The 15,180-nt window shown below is 35.5% G+C and overlaps 2 protein-coding genes across 2 annotated transcripts; one reads left to right on the forward strand and one right to left on the reverse strand.

The window, feature by feature from the left end:
• Positions 1-631: 631 nt before the first annotated feature.
• enoph1 (enolase-phosphatase 1) lies at positions 632-7,479 on the forward strand. The gene is given in 9 exon segments (XM_042509888.1): positions 632-969; positions 2,844-2,945; positions 4,162-4,248; positions 4,251-4,307; positions 4,309-4,367; positions 5,304-5,373; positions 5,375-5,437; positions 5,623-5,746; positions 6,642-7,479. Coding segments are annotated over 9 exon segments (786 nt in total). The 5' UTR covers positions 632-885; the 3' UTR covers positions 6,782-7,479.
• Positions 7,480-8,427: 948 nt separating this feature from the next.
• tmem150c (transmembrane protein 150C) lies at positions 8,428-13,897 on the reverse strand. Its single transcript, XM_042509889.1, is given in 9 exon segments — positions 8,428-8,951; positions 8,954-9,006; positions 9,825-10,002; positions 10,074-10,201; positions 11,487-11,554; positions 11,656-11,688; positions 11,769-11,822; positions 13,200-13,283; positions 13,605-13,897. Coding segments are annotated over 8 exon segments (744 nt in total). The 5' UTR covers positions 13,274-13,283; positions 13,605-13,897; the 3' UTR covers positions 8,428-8,795.
• Positions 13,898-15,180: the final 1,283 nt, after the last annotated feature.

A 15,180-nucleotide genomic window follows, 5' to 3' on the forward strand; every position in this document is an offset into this window, starting at 1 on the left:
ACCGCCGCCCGCCGGCTGACTGCGGCCCAATGATGTACTGTCTGAACATGAGAAAATACAAATAACACGAATAAAAGAGAAATAAATATAAAGTAAATAAACAAATAATATGTAAATAATAAATAATAGAAATAAAAAATACATCTTAAATGCTTGCTTTTTTATTTGTACAAATGCCAGCAAAAGAGAGTAAAAAAAAAAGAGTAACTAAATCCCTGAATTTTAGTCATATTGTGTTATTATTAACCCTTGTAACACTGAGCAAATTGCAAGTTTTTGAAAAAATCAAGACAGTGGGAAGCTTCAGAAGAAATTACTTTGAAAACTATTTATTAAAATAAATACATTTAAAAAAACAAAAAAAAATTTTAAAAATTCAGATTCTTCTTCGTATTATTTATTATTATTTATTGTTTATTTATTGATGTAATGGCCACGTGTGTTTCTGTGAAAAAGTTTATTAAAATAAATAAATTTAAAAAAATTTGAAAAATTAAAAAAAAAATCAGCTTCTTCTTCGTGTATTTCTGTGGAAAAGTTTATTAAAATAAAGACATTTAAAATAATAAATTCAGCATCTTCTTCTTCGTGTGTTTCCGTCAGACGCGCTCAGCAGCGCCCCCTCCGCCGCTGAGGTCGCGCTGCAGCTGAGACCATGTGAGCTGCTCTCGGCTCCTTCAGTCTCTGTTAGCTGCTGGGAGGTGATGGCACAGCTGAGCTAGCGGACAACATCCATCCAGGTGGTCCATCACTGCGCGCGCGGATAACCTTCAGTCTGCTTCACCTGTCCTCGAGTCAGTTATTCACCGAAAACCAGCGCGCGGCGTTTCCCTGTAACACTGTGGCGGAGCTGCTAATTACAAGCTAACGTCAGCTAACTGAAAAATGGCCACTGTTTCAATTCCTGCTGGTACCAGTGCACTCTTACTGGATATCGAAGGGACAACAACACCGATCACATTTGTAAAGGTGAGTTATTTTACACAAATGCGATATTTTCGGCATATTAGTTTCATTTTCGTCCAGTTACTAAGCGTTTATAACGGCAATGCTAACAGATGTCACCAGTAGCAGCCCAGCTAAACCAGTTTAGCTTGACGGTGTTTGACCATTGTGCAATTTAACGATACTTTTCTTTTGCTTTTTATATATTTTCTATGCCGTCTACTTTCTTTTTGCTTTATGTAACTATCTCGCTTAAAATTCAATTAGTTAGTATAGGTAATTGTCGTAATATTTAGCCATTACCCGATAAAAACAGACCATATGCTACCTGTATGGAGTCAGATTTGTGTCAAAATTTCATTTAATATATTTAAGTAATTCCCAAAATAATGAAAAGCAGTTATGTATGTATTTTTAACATTTACATCTTTAGAATAAATATTTGTGCTAATTGATAGGAAAAAAAGGCCATGTGTATGGAGTAAAATTTGTGTCAATATTCCATCGAATATTTTTAATTAATTTGCAAAATAGTGAAAAGCATTTATGTATATATTTTTAACATTGACAACTTTCAAAGAAATATTTGTGCTAGCTGATAAATATAGACCATGTCCTATGCGTATGGAGATAGATTTGTGTCAACATATCTTTGAATATATGTATTTAATTAATTTACAAATAATAAAATCATTTTTTGATATTTTGCTAACATTTACAACTTTTGAACAAATACTTGTGCTCTCTACTTGTCAAAATACACGGTCACTATCTGATTCAAACCATATGATACCTTATAGAGATAGATTGGTGTCATTAAATCTATGAATATATTAAATGAAATTACAAATAAATTAAAAGCATATATGTAAATATGTTTTTAACATTTTATACATTTGGACTAGTTACTTGTTGAAGTATTTAGTCACTACTTGGTAAAAGCAGATCATGTTCTACTTTTATGGAAATAAATTTGAGTCAATATATAATTGGAATGCATTTAATTAATTTACAAATTAATAAAAGGTATTTTTTGAATATATTTCTAACATTTACAACTATGGAACAAATATTTCGGATAGCTTATTGTCAGAATATTTAGAAAAAACAGAGCATATACCACGTATCTAGAGATTAGGTTTTGTCAATATACCCGGGAATACATTTAAATAATTTACAAATAAATGAAAAACGTTTATGAATATAATTTTAACATTTACATTTAACTTTTGATCAAAATATTAGAGAATACAGTTTTACTTGTGAGTCTTAATTCTCGGCTTGCTGACTTGCATTTTTTATGCACTCTGAGTCTTTTTGTTTATTTTTTTAAATTTTGTTTATGTATTTGCAGAATACCTTTGTGAGTTTACAATTTGTTTTATATTTACAGATGACACATTAACGCACAGACTGTCGATCTGTTCACGCAAATAATTTCGAGACAAATCTATCTCCATACATGGAGTTGTCTTTTTTTCTGTTTTTTAGTTTTTATTTATTTTTTATTATTTATTTATTTATTTATTTATTTGACAAATTTCCAACCTATAATTCAAGTTCACATCAACATCTAAGTCATTAAAAATGGGAATTTCTGACTTTTAAATAATCTAACATATTTGACTTTGAGCTTTTATAATATGGAAGGGCCTGAAAAAAGTGTAATAATAAAACCAAAATTCAGTAATATAATGTTACATTTTTTAGTATTTTTTTTTTAAAAACTCAGGAGACCAACATACAGCTGTTACGAGTCAGCAGATGATTGTAATCATCCAGATGTTACTTCGTCCCATATGGCCTGAGTGCAGCGTAACAGCGATGCATTACATTATTTATTGTTCTCTGTCAGGAGAAAACGCCCAGTGATCCACTTTGTGGTTTTTTTTTTGCAGGATATCTTATTTCCGTACATCAGGGAGCATCTGGAGGAGTATTTGTCCAATCACTGGGAGGAGGACGAGTGCAAACAAGATGTTCACCTCCTGAAGAAACAGGTAACGGGTCACAAGCTTTCAAGATTTAATCAAATTTAAGAGACAATCTCTTTCTGTCGACAGCTCAGTGAGTTCGGAGGGTGAACTTTGACCTTTGCTGTGCATGTCACTGTATTAGTGCTGCAACCATTGATCTGTTTAAGTCCATTATTTTCTTTTTAAGTCCAGTAATCACTGTAAATCACTGAATCCTTAAAAAGTCTGAAAATATAACTAATTAATAAAAAAAGCCCTTAATTGGTATTAAAATGTCTTAAGTTAGTCTTGCAGAAGTTTTAAAAATGACACGGTAAGAAGGATTTTGTTTAAAAAAAAAAAAGGAAAATAAAAATTTTCTAAATCTCAAGATGATTGGTAACATTTTTTTTCTTTTTTAAAAAATAATAAATATATATAACTGAATGACTTTTTCAATAAATGGCACAAAATGTGTTATAAAAATGTTTTATGTTAGGAAAATATTTGGGCAAAATTGTCCCCATCCCTAAATGACTGATTCATTTTTTCCTTCAGTTTTGGTCAAATCCAATCCAAATTTAAAATAAACGGTAAAATCCTTAAATCTGACAAGCTTTAAGATGTAGTAACCCTGTTAATAATGTGATTCATAAAATGTCAAAATAGTAAAAATAACATAATATCATAATTTTCCAAAATTCATGATGGCATATTCATATTTCTTATTTTGTGTGACCAACAGTCCGAACTTAAAAGAGATTTAGTTTATTATCATATAATATTAAGAAAATCAGCAAATATTCACATTTGAGAAAGGAGAGTTTTGGCATTTTTGCGCAATAAAAAGATTATATATATGTGTATATATGTATATATATATATAGTATTGCAAACAATTTAAACATTTTTTTTTTTTTTTTTTACATATAATGGATTTAAACTGATGGTAATTTCTCTATTTACATTTGATTTCCCTTAAAATTGGGGAAACATATGTGTAAAAGGGATCAGTTGATTTAGGTCTTAAATTGTTTTAATTTTGCTAAAAAAAAAAATTTAAACTTGAAGCACATTTGTGCGAAAAATAAAAATCTTATTTTCTTATATATATTTATAATAAATAATAAATTAATATATAAATATAATAATATATATAAATAAATAAATGTGATACAAAACATCGTAAAAAAAGCATGCAGTGTTCGAGTTTTCACTCGATGTTCCCGTAATAAAAGACAAAGCTTGCCTGTCGCCGCAGATCGAAGAGGACGTGAGACAGAACCGGTCGGGCCCCCGTGCACGCGTGGACCAGACGGTCCACACGGACGAGGAGAAGGCCATTAGGGAAGTGTGGTGGATAATGTGCTGTGGCAGATGGCGGCAGACAGGAAGTCCACGGCGCTCAAAACAGCTGCAGGGTCACATGTGGAGGGCGGCGTACGCTTCTGGGAGAATCAAAGGCGAGTAAGTACGCCGATCAGTTTCCTCATTTCAAAATTCAGTCGACGCTCTGATCCAACAGGGAGCGAATGTATTAGGATTTCAGGACATTTTCAAGATTTGAGCTCATTTCTTGGATTTTATGACGTTTCTTGGATTTTGGAGGTTTTTCAGATTTGCTGACATTTCTCAGATTTAAGGGCATTTTTTCAGATTTTAGCACATTTCTCAGATTTAAGGGCATTTTTTCTGATTTTAGCACATTTCTCAGATTTAAGGGCATTTTTTCAGATTTTAGCACATTTCTCAGATTTAAGGGCATTTATCTGATTTCAGGACATTTTTAAGATTTGAGCACTTTTCTTGGATTTTATGATGTTTCTTGGATTTTTTGAGGTTTTTCAGATTTGCTCACATTTCTCAGATTTAAGGGCATTTTTTCTGATTTTAGCACATTTCTAGATTTAAGGGCATGTTTCTAGGATTTTACAGCGTTTCTTGGATTTTAGGACATATCTCAGATTTTTGGATCTTTTCGGATTTCAGGACATTTCTCAGTTTTTGGACACTTCTGTAGGACTTTTCTAGGATTTTTGGACATTTTCAAGATTTGAGGACATCTGGCATTTTTTAGGATGTTTTTAGATTTTTAGGACGTTGCCAGGGTTTTAGGACATTTTTAACATTAGTGGACATTTCCAGGATTTTAAAGACATTTATGGATTTTAGGACATTGGACCTCTGTGGGGGATCTCCACTGGCACTTTTTTAAAATTATTTTTATGCAGTTTTACGCACTCTGGCACCTTATATATACACTAAAAGTACAAAAACAATGTCCAGAATCTCTTTATTTTTATTGTGAATTAGGAACTGTTCTGGGGCCACTGGATTTTTGCCCGTGGCTCGTGAGTTGAGTATCACTGATTTATCTTTTGCTTTTGTGCTCGTTGTAAACAGGGTCTATCAGGACGTAATTCCAGCCATCAAAAGATGGAGAGGACAGGGACTAAAAGTGTACATTTACTCTCTCTGGAAGTGTGGAGGCACAGAAACTTCTGTTTGGATACTCTGTGGAGGGAGACGTTTTAGATGTAAGTACAGCCGCCTCTCTCATTATATATTTAATAATCATCACTACATTAAAATTAGTTTCACATAATTATCTTCACCAGTTTTCTGTTTTTTATGTCTTAATTGATTAAAGGCGACAGTAAAGTCGTGCTGTTAATGTTATTAATATTATGGCTAATGAGACGTTCTTTTTTAATCGTTTCAGTTATTAGACGGTCACTTCGACACTAATATAGGAGCGAAAGTGGAGAGCAAAAGCTACGAGAGGATTGCAGAGAGGATCGGCTGTCAACCAGAGGAGATCACATTCTTGACCGACGTCACTCGAGGTGAGCATGTTAACAGTTAATTAGCAAATATTAGATGGCAAACTTTGGATCTGCGATGAATCAGCACGTCATCATACAGCCTGCAGCCCGGAGCAAACGTCACAAAACCGCCAGTCTTTGTTAAAGCTGCCCTGTGGGATTTTCTCTGTTTACGTGGACACATTTGATGTGACTCAACAAAACACCTCGTGTTTACTCTGCAGATCTGATAAACAATGCACTTCAGCCTCCGAAAACCGCCTGCTTTTCTTCAAGTTTGAAACTTTGGTTGTTGGCTGATTCACACTGGACGTGAAAACCAAACATTGACTTTTTCTCCTCATCTTTATGCATTTATGACGTCAAGTCGGTAACTCCTGTTATAAAATAACATTATCAGTGTTAATATACTCGCCCGGCATGTTTCATAGTTCAAAGTTTGCTTGCTGCAGCAGCTAATAGATGCATAAACTAAAATATACAGCTGCTAAAAGTATATGAAAGCTACTAGGAACAAAAAAACGAAATATATATATTTACTACCAACACGCTTTCCACGCTTTCCACCACTCCTGCTGCCCTGAAACGTCACGCAAATGTCACAACTCGAGTATCACTGAAATTTCCCACTCGTAATTACACCTTTAGGTTCGCTCATGTGCTCGTAAGAAGTACGTGAAGGCAGCACACGCTGCAATGCTTTCATTTCAAAATGACGTTTTAAAACGAAAATGTCTTCTTCTTTCCTGCCCGTGTTGGCGCATCAGTGATTTTCTCAAAACATCACCGCCAGTGTTTGATATGTGTGTTAAATCACGTGCAGTACGCGTAATGAATGTAAGCTCATGTAGCTTTGCTTTCAGGCTCTGTAAACGTGGAGTTAAATTTAAAATTTCATCCGTATTTGTCGTTGCAGAGGCTAAAGCTGCGGAGGAAGCGGGCGTGAACGTGGTGGTGGTGGTGCGGCCCGGAAACATGGAGCTGACGGACGACGAGAGGGCCCACTATAACCTCGTCAAGTCCTTTAGTCAACTTGAACTGACGGGACGCGCTTAACGCAGAGCGCGGAGGACGACGGGGAGAACTTCTGATTTCATAACGACCTCTTCTCCTCTTTGCCCCCCCTCCTTCTCCTCCCTCCTTTTTGCAACTCTTAATGTTTTTTTTGTTCCACGTTGACAGCTGAAGAGTTGTAGGAGAAGCGGTAAGAAGTCAGTGTATCAGGACGCCTTTCTCACGTTTGGAAACAGATCTTCGGAGCGTCGCTCTCACTGGACCGTTCGATCGAGCGGGAACAGAAAAGCGGCAGATAAGAAAGGAAACTGCACACCTGTGAAGTTACTTTTCACCTTTTAGATGAACCGCATCCGGTCGCCGAAAACTCCAAAAACTTTCAAACTGTATGTGTCGTATTTGTAAACACGTTCCATCCATTTTCTCCCGCCACACACACACACACACACACACACACACACACACACACACACACACACACGTTTTCGAAGTTTTATCCAACGATCGAACCGTTTAACGTCGTAATGTTTTAGAAAGTAGAGCTGCAGTTTAGTGGTGCTGCTGACAGGAAGTCCTCATTTCAAACTTTGTCTTAAATTAGTCCCCCTCAGCAGGCGAATGGTGTCTATTTAAATGTGCCATCCTCGTAACGTTGGTGTCGGAAAGTTACCCTAGGAATCGCCAAAAAATGATGATTTCTGTGTGTGAAATATAATCGGTTGTTCAGGAAATGATATATTGGAAAACTTGCTTCCAATAAATGCCTTGTCTCACACTGAAGTCTCCCTCAGTCCAAATCTTTACGTTCAATTATCTTTAAAATATAAAATAAAAAAGACTGTTAATCTAAAAGAGTCAGTGAGTCCCAAAAAAGCTCAATTGTCCGAACTGGTTTTGAACCACAAAGATATTAGTTTTGTTTTGTCAGTTAAGATAATTTAAACATGATGGACTCAACACTAAAAAACCTGAATTCAGCCTTTAAAATACATTTTTTAAACTGCAGAATTTCATTTCCCCCCAAATTAAAGCTGTTTCCAGTTTTTTATGCTCAGCTGGCTTCATCTTCCCAAAAACAATGTCCCAGTAAGTCTGAATAATCCACGATAATAATTCATCAAGACAGTTTTCACCCCTCTGAAGAAACGATGTAATAGATGCAGTTTTTTTACACTGAAGGCTATAAAAGAAAATTTTGCATTTTTTTTCTGATACTGATGCATTTAAAATCATAACATCTGTATATTCATGCAAGGCTCCTATAAAACTCTAAAATATTTGACAAGTTACAAAAATAATCTGTTATTTAGGATATTTTAAACAAGTAATTAATTAAAACAAAAAATGCTGCTGTATGTATTAAAATGAAGAAAATTTCATTTCCCCCCAAAATAAAGCATGTTCTCTGTTTTTAAAATAATCTGTTATTTAGGAATATTTTAAAGACAGTTTTCACCCCTCTGAAGAAACGATGTAATAGATGCAATACACTGAAGGCTATAAAACAAAATTGCTTGCATTTTTTTTCTGATACTGATGCATTTAAATCATAACATACTGTATATTCATGCAAGGCTCCTAAAACTCTAAAATATTTGACAAGTTACAAAAATAATCTGTTATTTAGGATATTTTAAAACAAGTAATTAATTAAAACAAAAAATGCTGCTGTATGTTTTAAACTGATAGTGTACTGTGCATACTTATACTGTACATTTACATGATAACATCTATAAATTCATACAAGGCCCCTAAAAAAACATTTAAAAAGTTACAAAAATAACTCATAACTTTGATGTGTTTTAAAAACGAGTGTTCAAACTGTTAAGAATAAATTCACTAACTGAAAACTGATTAATAAACTGAGCGGATTTGTTCTTTTCAAATTGTTGCAGATAAAAAAACATAAAATGAAAACATGCATACGTGTAGAGTGATAACGTGTAACTAACGGTAACAGTGGAGCAAACGATGGTGAAGGAACAAAAGCATTTAAACTCTGCTGATACCTGCGGTTGGACCTGAGGATGTTTAAACTGAGGACAGAGGGACGTCCCTAAAGCTGGTCCGGCTGGTACCGGGACGGTTCAGAGGCGGTCTCCAGCTGGCTCACCGGACGCCCGGAGGCGTCCGTGCACACGATGTTAAAGCGGCTGTGACGAAACTCGATGCCAAAAGTGGCGAGGAAGATGAGGAAGAGCATGACGAGAGCGCCCACTGGCTCTGAGCCGCCTGCATGTGGCGACGCTGACCCAACATGGAGAAGTCTGCAGCGGCTGAGCTCAGGATGAAAATGAGGGATTATAGAGCATAAAACAAAACGTGGCAACCTGCGAGTTTCTATCCCGAATCACAACCTGCACGAAGTTTAACGTGAGATTCACTTAAAATCACTCCGACCTGAGAGCAGAGCATCCAAGTTCAAATTACAAAATGAGTCGATCAAGAGTTAAATCTGCGGTAAAACCGAGTTACATTAGATTTAAGAATTTCTTAGTTCCACTAGGAATTAAATTTAAGACCAGTTTTACAACAACCAAAATGAACTTAATTAATCAATATATATCTATATTATATATATCTATACATATTTATATTATTTAAATATTTATTGTAACAGAAAAAACACTTTTTTTGGTGATGTTCATGCAAGGAGAATTTGGCTCATTTTTATATATTTAAAATAATAATAAAAAATGTATTTTGAATAAAAAAATAACTATAAATATTAATAATAATAGATTAATGTTACAATGCAATGTCAGAAGAAAATCCCTATTTTCAATATTTGAGCATTTTTAAGACTAATAAAATATTTATTTAAGACATTTTAATACCAGTTAAGGCTGTATTTTTAGATAAATAAATTTAATCCTTTTTAAGGATCTGTGGGAAACCTGGACCTTGCCTTTATACAACCTAACAGCATTAACAAATATATAGTATTAGTCTCTATTAGTATAGTATAAAGTAAGTAGTCCTCGCAGTCTCTCACAGGTTTTGTGGCAGGATATTACAAACGTTTAACCAGTCCTACTCTTTTTAATAAAATGCTCTGACTCTCTGCAGCTGAGTGAAAGGATACAGACTATCATGCAGACAGTGATGGATCCAGACAACAGGAAGCGGATGAAGCCGACCTTCCTGCCCTCGCTCTGCAGATTAACCGTCAGGGTGACGTAGGACTGCACCCAGCAGAACGACGCTCCCAGTCCAAACGTCACAAAGGTGCCCAAATTGTGGATCATCTCCTCAGTTAGTACCTGAAACCAAAATCTATTAATCAACTCAGATAAACTGATGAGTGCAGGTGTCTGTCAGCGGGGAAAGTTACCTGAAAGTTTCCTATGAGCGTCATCCCAAAGCAGCCGACAGAAAACGCGATCAGGCTGCCGACGTTGATCCACTGTTTGTCCATTCTGTGTTTCACCTGAAGGTACCTGAGGACGGCAATAATCAGCCCTGTAACGGAGAATGAATGAATGACGGACGTGAGGCCACAGTGACCTTTGACCACCAAAATCTAATCAGTTCATCATGAAGTCAAAATGGATGTTTGTGCCAAATTTGAAAAAAATCCCTCAAGTCGTTCTTGAGATATCGTGTTCACAAGGATTATACAACACAAGGTCACAGTGACTTTTGACCACCAAAATCTCGAATCAGTTCATCATAAAGTCAAAATGGACGTTTGTGCCAAATTTGAAAAAAATCCCTCAAGTAGTTCTTGAGATATCGTGTTCACAAGGATGATACAACGCAAGGTCACAGTGACCTTTGATCACCAAAATCTAATCAGTTAAATTGTTGAGTCCAAGCAAATGTTTGTGCCAAATTTGAATAAAATTCTCAAGGTGTTTGTGAGATATTGTGTTCATGAGAATGAGATGGATCCAAAGTCACCATAATTGATGATGACCACCAAAATCTGATCAATTCATTTTTGAGTCTCAATAAGTCTAAAATCTAATCAGTTCATCATCAATCATCAGTACAAGTTGATGTTTGTGCCAAATATAAAAAAACCTCAAGATGTTCTTGAGATATCATATTTACACGAATGAGACAAATGCAAGGTCACAATGACCTTGACCTTGACCTATGACCGCCAAACTCTAATCAGTTCATCATTAAGTCAAAGTGGACATTTGTGCCAAATTTGAAAAAAATCCCTCAAGGTGTTTGTGACATATTGTGTTCATAAGAATGAGATGAATGCAAAGTCACTGTAACCTTGACCTAACATCGATGAACGCCAAAATCTAATCAATTAATTTTTTAGTCTAAATAAACATTTTTGCCAAATTTCACAGTGACCTTGACCAAAATCAAAAATCTAATCAGTTCTTGATCAATCATCAGTTAGTACAAGTGAACATTTGTGCCAAATAATAAAAAAAACCTCAAGATGTTCTTGAGATATCATATTTACAAGAATGAGACAAATGCAAGGTGACAATGACCTTGACCTTCGACCTATGACCACCAAAATGTAAAGACTTCATCCTTGAGTCAAAATGAATGTTTGTGCCACATTGGAAGAAATTCCCTCAAGGCATTCTTGAGATATGTTTACGCAAATGGGATGAAAGGACGGACACCCGAAAACATGATGCCTCCGGTCTCGCCTATCTGCAGCACAGAGGCATAAAAGTTTTTAAAAATGGACCGTTGGCTTTATTCAACTTATGGCACAAACATGTATGCACATAATCATAAAAAATATCAATATATTGCTCTGTCTCACCCACAAACGCAGCAATGTTCATGACCTCGCTGAAGATGCAGCTGGCTGGTGGAAAGTTGCCTGCAAGACTGAAAAGACGAAACATTTCATGTTTGTTGCTCTAAAATAAATTCTGTTATTATTTACAACAACACCTACGCTTTTATTATGAAAGGACATGAGTGTGTACCTGATGAAGGGATAATAGGATCCATTTCTTCTCCTGAAAATAAATAAAAATAACATTAATCCACCAGTAAAAGAGTTCAAAAGTCAATATTATCTGTATTGTTGAATTCTTACTTGTATTTTGAGCCCAGAGGTATTATCTTCTCTTCAGCGACAGCGATAAAATATCTGTGATAATGCATAAAAACACAGGAATAAAGAGTTTAATATAAACTTAAACGAGTTACGTTTGAACGCAGCATGTGTGACAGACATGGAGGGAATATCAAACTGGATCTGTGGACAAAGACATATAAAAGGCCTCAAACTGTCCCACATAGACACGAGATATCTTTACTTCTTTGTAGTGTTTTTGTATTTTTTGTATTTTTTGTATTTTCTCGTCTCTTTATAGCCGTGATACTCAACCTACAGCCCGTAGGCCAAATCTGGTCCCCTAAACCATTTTCTAATTCACAATAATAATAAATTATTTTCACACTGGGAATTGTTTTTGTACTTTCAGTATACACAAGGTGCCAGAGTGCGTAAAAAACATCATAGTAAGAGCTTATTTATCAAAAAATGTGCCAGTAGAGGATCCCCGGATAGAGGTCCTAGCTAAGACCCTAATGTCCTAAAATTCTAGAAACATCCTAATATATCCTCGAAATGTCCTAAAATCTTTAAAATGTCCTAAAGTTCCTAAATCCCAGAAAGATTTTTAAGTCCTACAAATGATCTGAAATGCTAGAAATGCCCTTAAAGCCTAGAAACCTCCTAAAATCCTACAAAAAATGTGAAATCTATAAATGTCTAAAAGCCTAGAGACATCCTAAAGTCCTAAAATATCCTAAAATCTTACAAACACCGTAAGATCTTAGAAACGTGCTAAAATACTACAAATGATCTGAAATCCTTGAAATGTCCTTAAATTCTAAAAATGTCCTGATGTCCTAGAAACATCCGAAAGTCATAGAAATGCCCTAAAAGCCTAAAAATGTCCTAAAAGCTTAGAAACCTCCCAAAATCCTACAGATGTCTAAGCCTGGGGTGCTTGGTGGCTCAGTGGGCACCCCATGTACAGACACCGTGTCCTCGCTGCAGCAGCCGCGGGTTCGATTCCAGCCTCGGCCCTTTGCTTGCATGTCACCCCCTCAAAAAATCTTTAAAAAAAAATGTCCTTAAAGAAATAGACATCCTAAAGTCAGAAATGTCCTTGAATACTGGAAACATCCTAAAGTCCTAAAATATCCTAAGATCTTAAGATGTGTTGAAATAATCTGAAATCCTAAATATGTCCTAAAATCCTAAAAACGTCCTGAAGTCCTAGAAACATCCTAAAGTCCTAGAAATGTCCTAAAATCCTAAAAACGTCCTAAATTGTAGGAATATCTTCCGTCCCAAAGTCATATTAATGTACTAAACTTTAAAAATGCCCTAAAACCTTAGAAACATCCTGAAACCCTGGAAACGTGTACTGGGCTACTGCGACTGGCCCCGGGCCTCCTGACATTTTGCAAAAGTGTCCCGAAAATCAAATCAAGCGCAGTGTCCCTGACTCACACCAGCCAGAGTCCAGCAGCGATGATCAGAGAGTAGACTGGAGGAAGAAGAGCCCACAGACTGCAGCTCCACATGTTGATTTCCCTGAAAAAAAAAATTTTTTCTGTTTTAATTTAGTATGGCAGACAGCAGGAACATTATATAACACATTTAAAAAAGATAAACGCGCTACAGTAACATTACAGCCAGGTTTCACCCTAACTTTATCATACAGTATGCTACTTTTTATTTTTTTATATGTGTACTCTTATAAATAATAAATAAAAATGAAACTCAATGACAGAACAGGAAGTGAGCATCAAAACACTTTCACATTTTAACATTCAGGGTAAAAACTGGTTATTCTGGCTCCTCTGTAAACACAATTTAACTGTTTTTAAACTGTGGATCAAACTGCCGCCATACCTGTCCTGTCCTGTCCGCCCCGGGGCTGATGTGGCTCCGGTCCCGCCGCCGCTCCGGGCTCCGGGGCTCCGGTACCGAGGGCGTAGTCGGTAAATACTGTAGTTTACATTAACGTGCACATTATCTGTATCTGTGGCCGGTGATTAATGTCGGTAACAGCTCCCTCACACACCGGTGAGTGTGTGTTAGTGTCGTCGTGGTCTCGTGCTGCAGTAATCAGTCACATCAAATTTGGCAGCACACGTTTTCCGGTTTGGGAGTGCGTCGTTTCAAAATAAAAGCGTGGAATTGTTTATAAATAATGGGATGCAGTATTCTTTTAAAGATGGTAGAAAATAAAATGAAATAAGATAAATACAGTTAAATAAATATAAAAGCAATTAAAGAAATAAAATAAATTAAAATAAAATGTCATGAAATTAAATAAAATATAAAATTCTAATCTGATACACATAGGGTTAAAGTAGTAATTAGATCTTTTATTTAACTAAAAGTGGCAGTTATAGTTATTTTACATATATATTGTATTGAATGAAATGAAATGAAAAATAAAGTAAAAATAAAAAATGAAAAGAAATAAGAACAGACAATAAGTAAAAAATAAAATGAAATAAATAAAACAAAAAAATGCAATAAAAATTAAATGACTTAAAAATAAAAACAAAAATGTAATAAAATCAAGTAATATATCATTTAAAATTCTAATGGGATGCACGTAGGGGTGGATGAAGTAATCAGATCTTTTATTGATGAAAATACTCCAAGTAAAAGACGCTTGTCCTGGAAAGAGTCACGGGACGGCTTGAGCCTGTCCCAGCTTTCAGTGGACCTACAGTAAAATGTAATTTTGCACGTTCCACTTCCTGCCATCATCCAGTGATTTTGCACAGCCACTGAAGAGGAGTGAGCCAATAATCCACAGCAACCTGATCAACTCTGTGTGAGGAGATGTGTCACACTGCGTGAGGCAACGGACCTTCACAACAGACACTGACTGATTCTTTGGGGTATCTATTCGTGACCAAAATGTATTACTTTAGCACTAGTCATGTGAAATAATACATGTCTTTTTTCAGGGTAAAACTGCACATTTCAGGTCTTTGTTGTGACCATAACACAGCAAACCTGTGCAGAAATCATGCTGCTTAATCAGCATTTTAATAAGTCACACATTAAAGGGAGATGTGCTCACTAACACTGATTTTAACACAAAATTTGACAGAAATATGTCTATTGAGTGCAAAAAACATCTTATCTTGAACATAAACCTGTGAAAAATGGAAGCAAAATAAAAAATGTTGCTTTATCTCTTGTTCAGTGTGATCTCTGTCTGCATTGGTGGAAAGTAACTAAGTAAATATTGGGCAGCAACACTTTAACAGCAAATCCGCCCGAGGGTTTCCAGACAGGTTCATCCGGCCACGTTACACACAGATGACTTTTATACACACAAGAATTATTAGTTCACTTTGAAGCTGCGTTTTGTCAGTTACACAAAAGCTGTTTGTATTTATTTATTCTTCTTTGTACTGTTTCTTTGAATAAAGAGGGACATGCTGCACTATTTATGGTTTAC

Source organism: Plectropomus leopardus, chromosome 20 (genome assembly GCF_008729295.1).
Source record: "Plectropomus leopardus isolate mb chromosome 20, YSFRI_Pleo_2.0, whole genome shotgun sequence".
In the NCBI taxonomy this organism is placed as follows: domain Eukaryota; kingdom Metazoa; phylum Chordata; class Actinopteri; order Perciformes; family Serranidae; genus Plectropomus; species Plectropomus leopardus.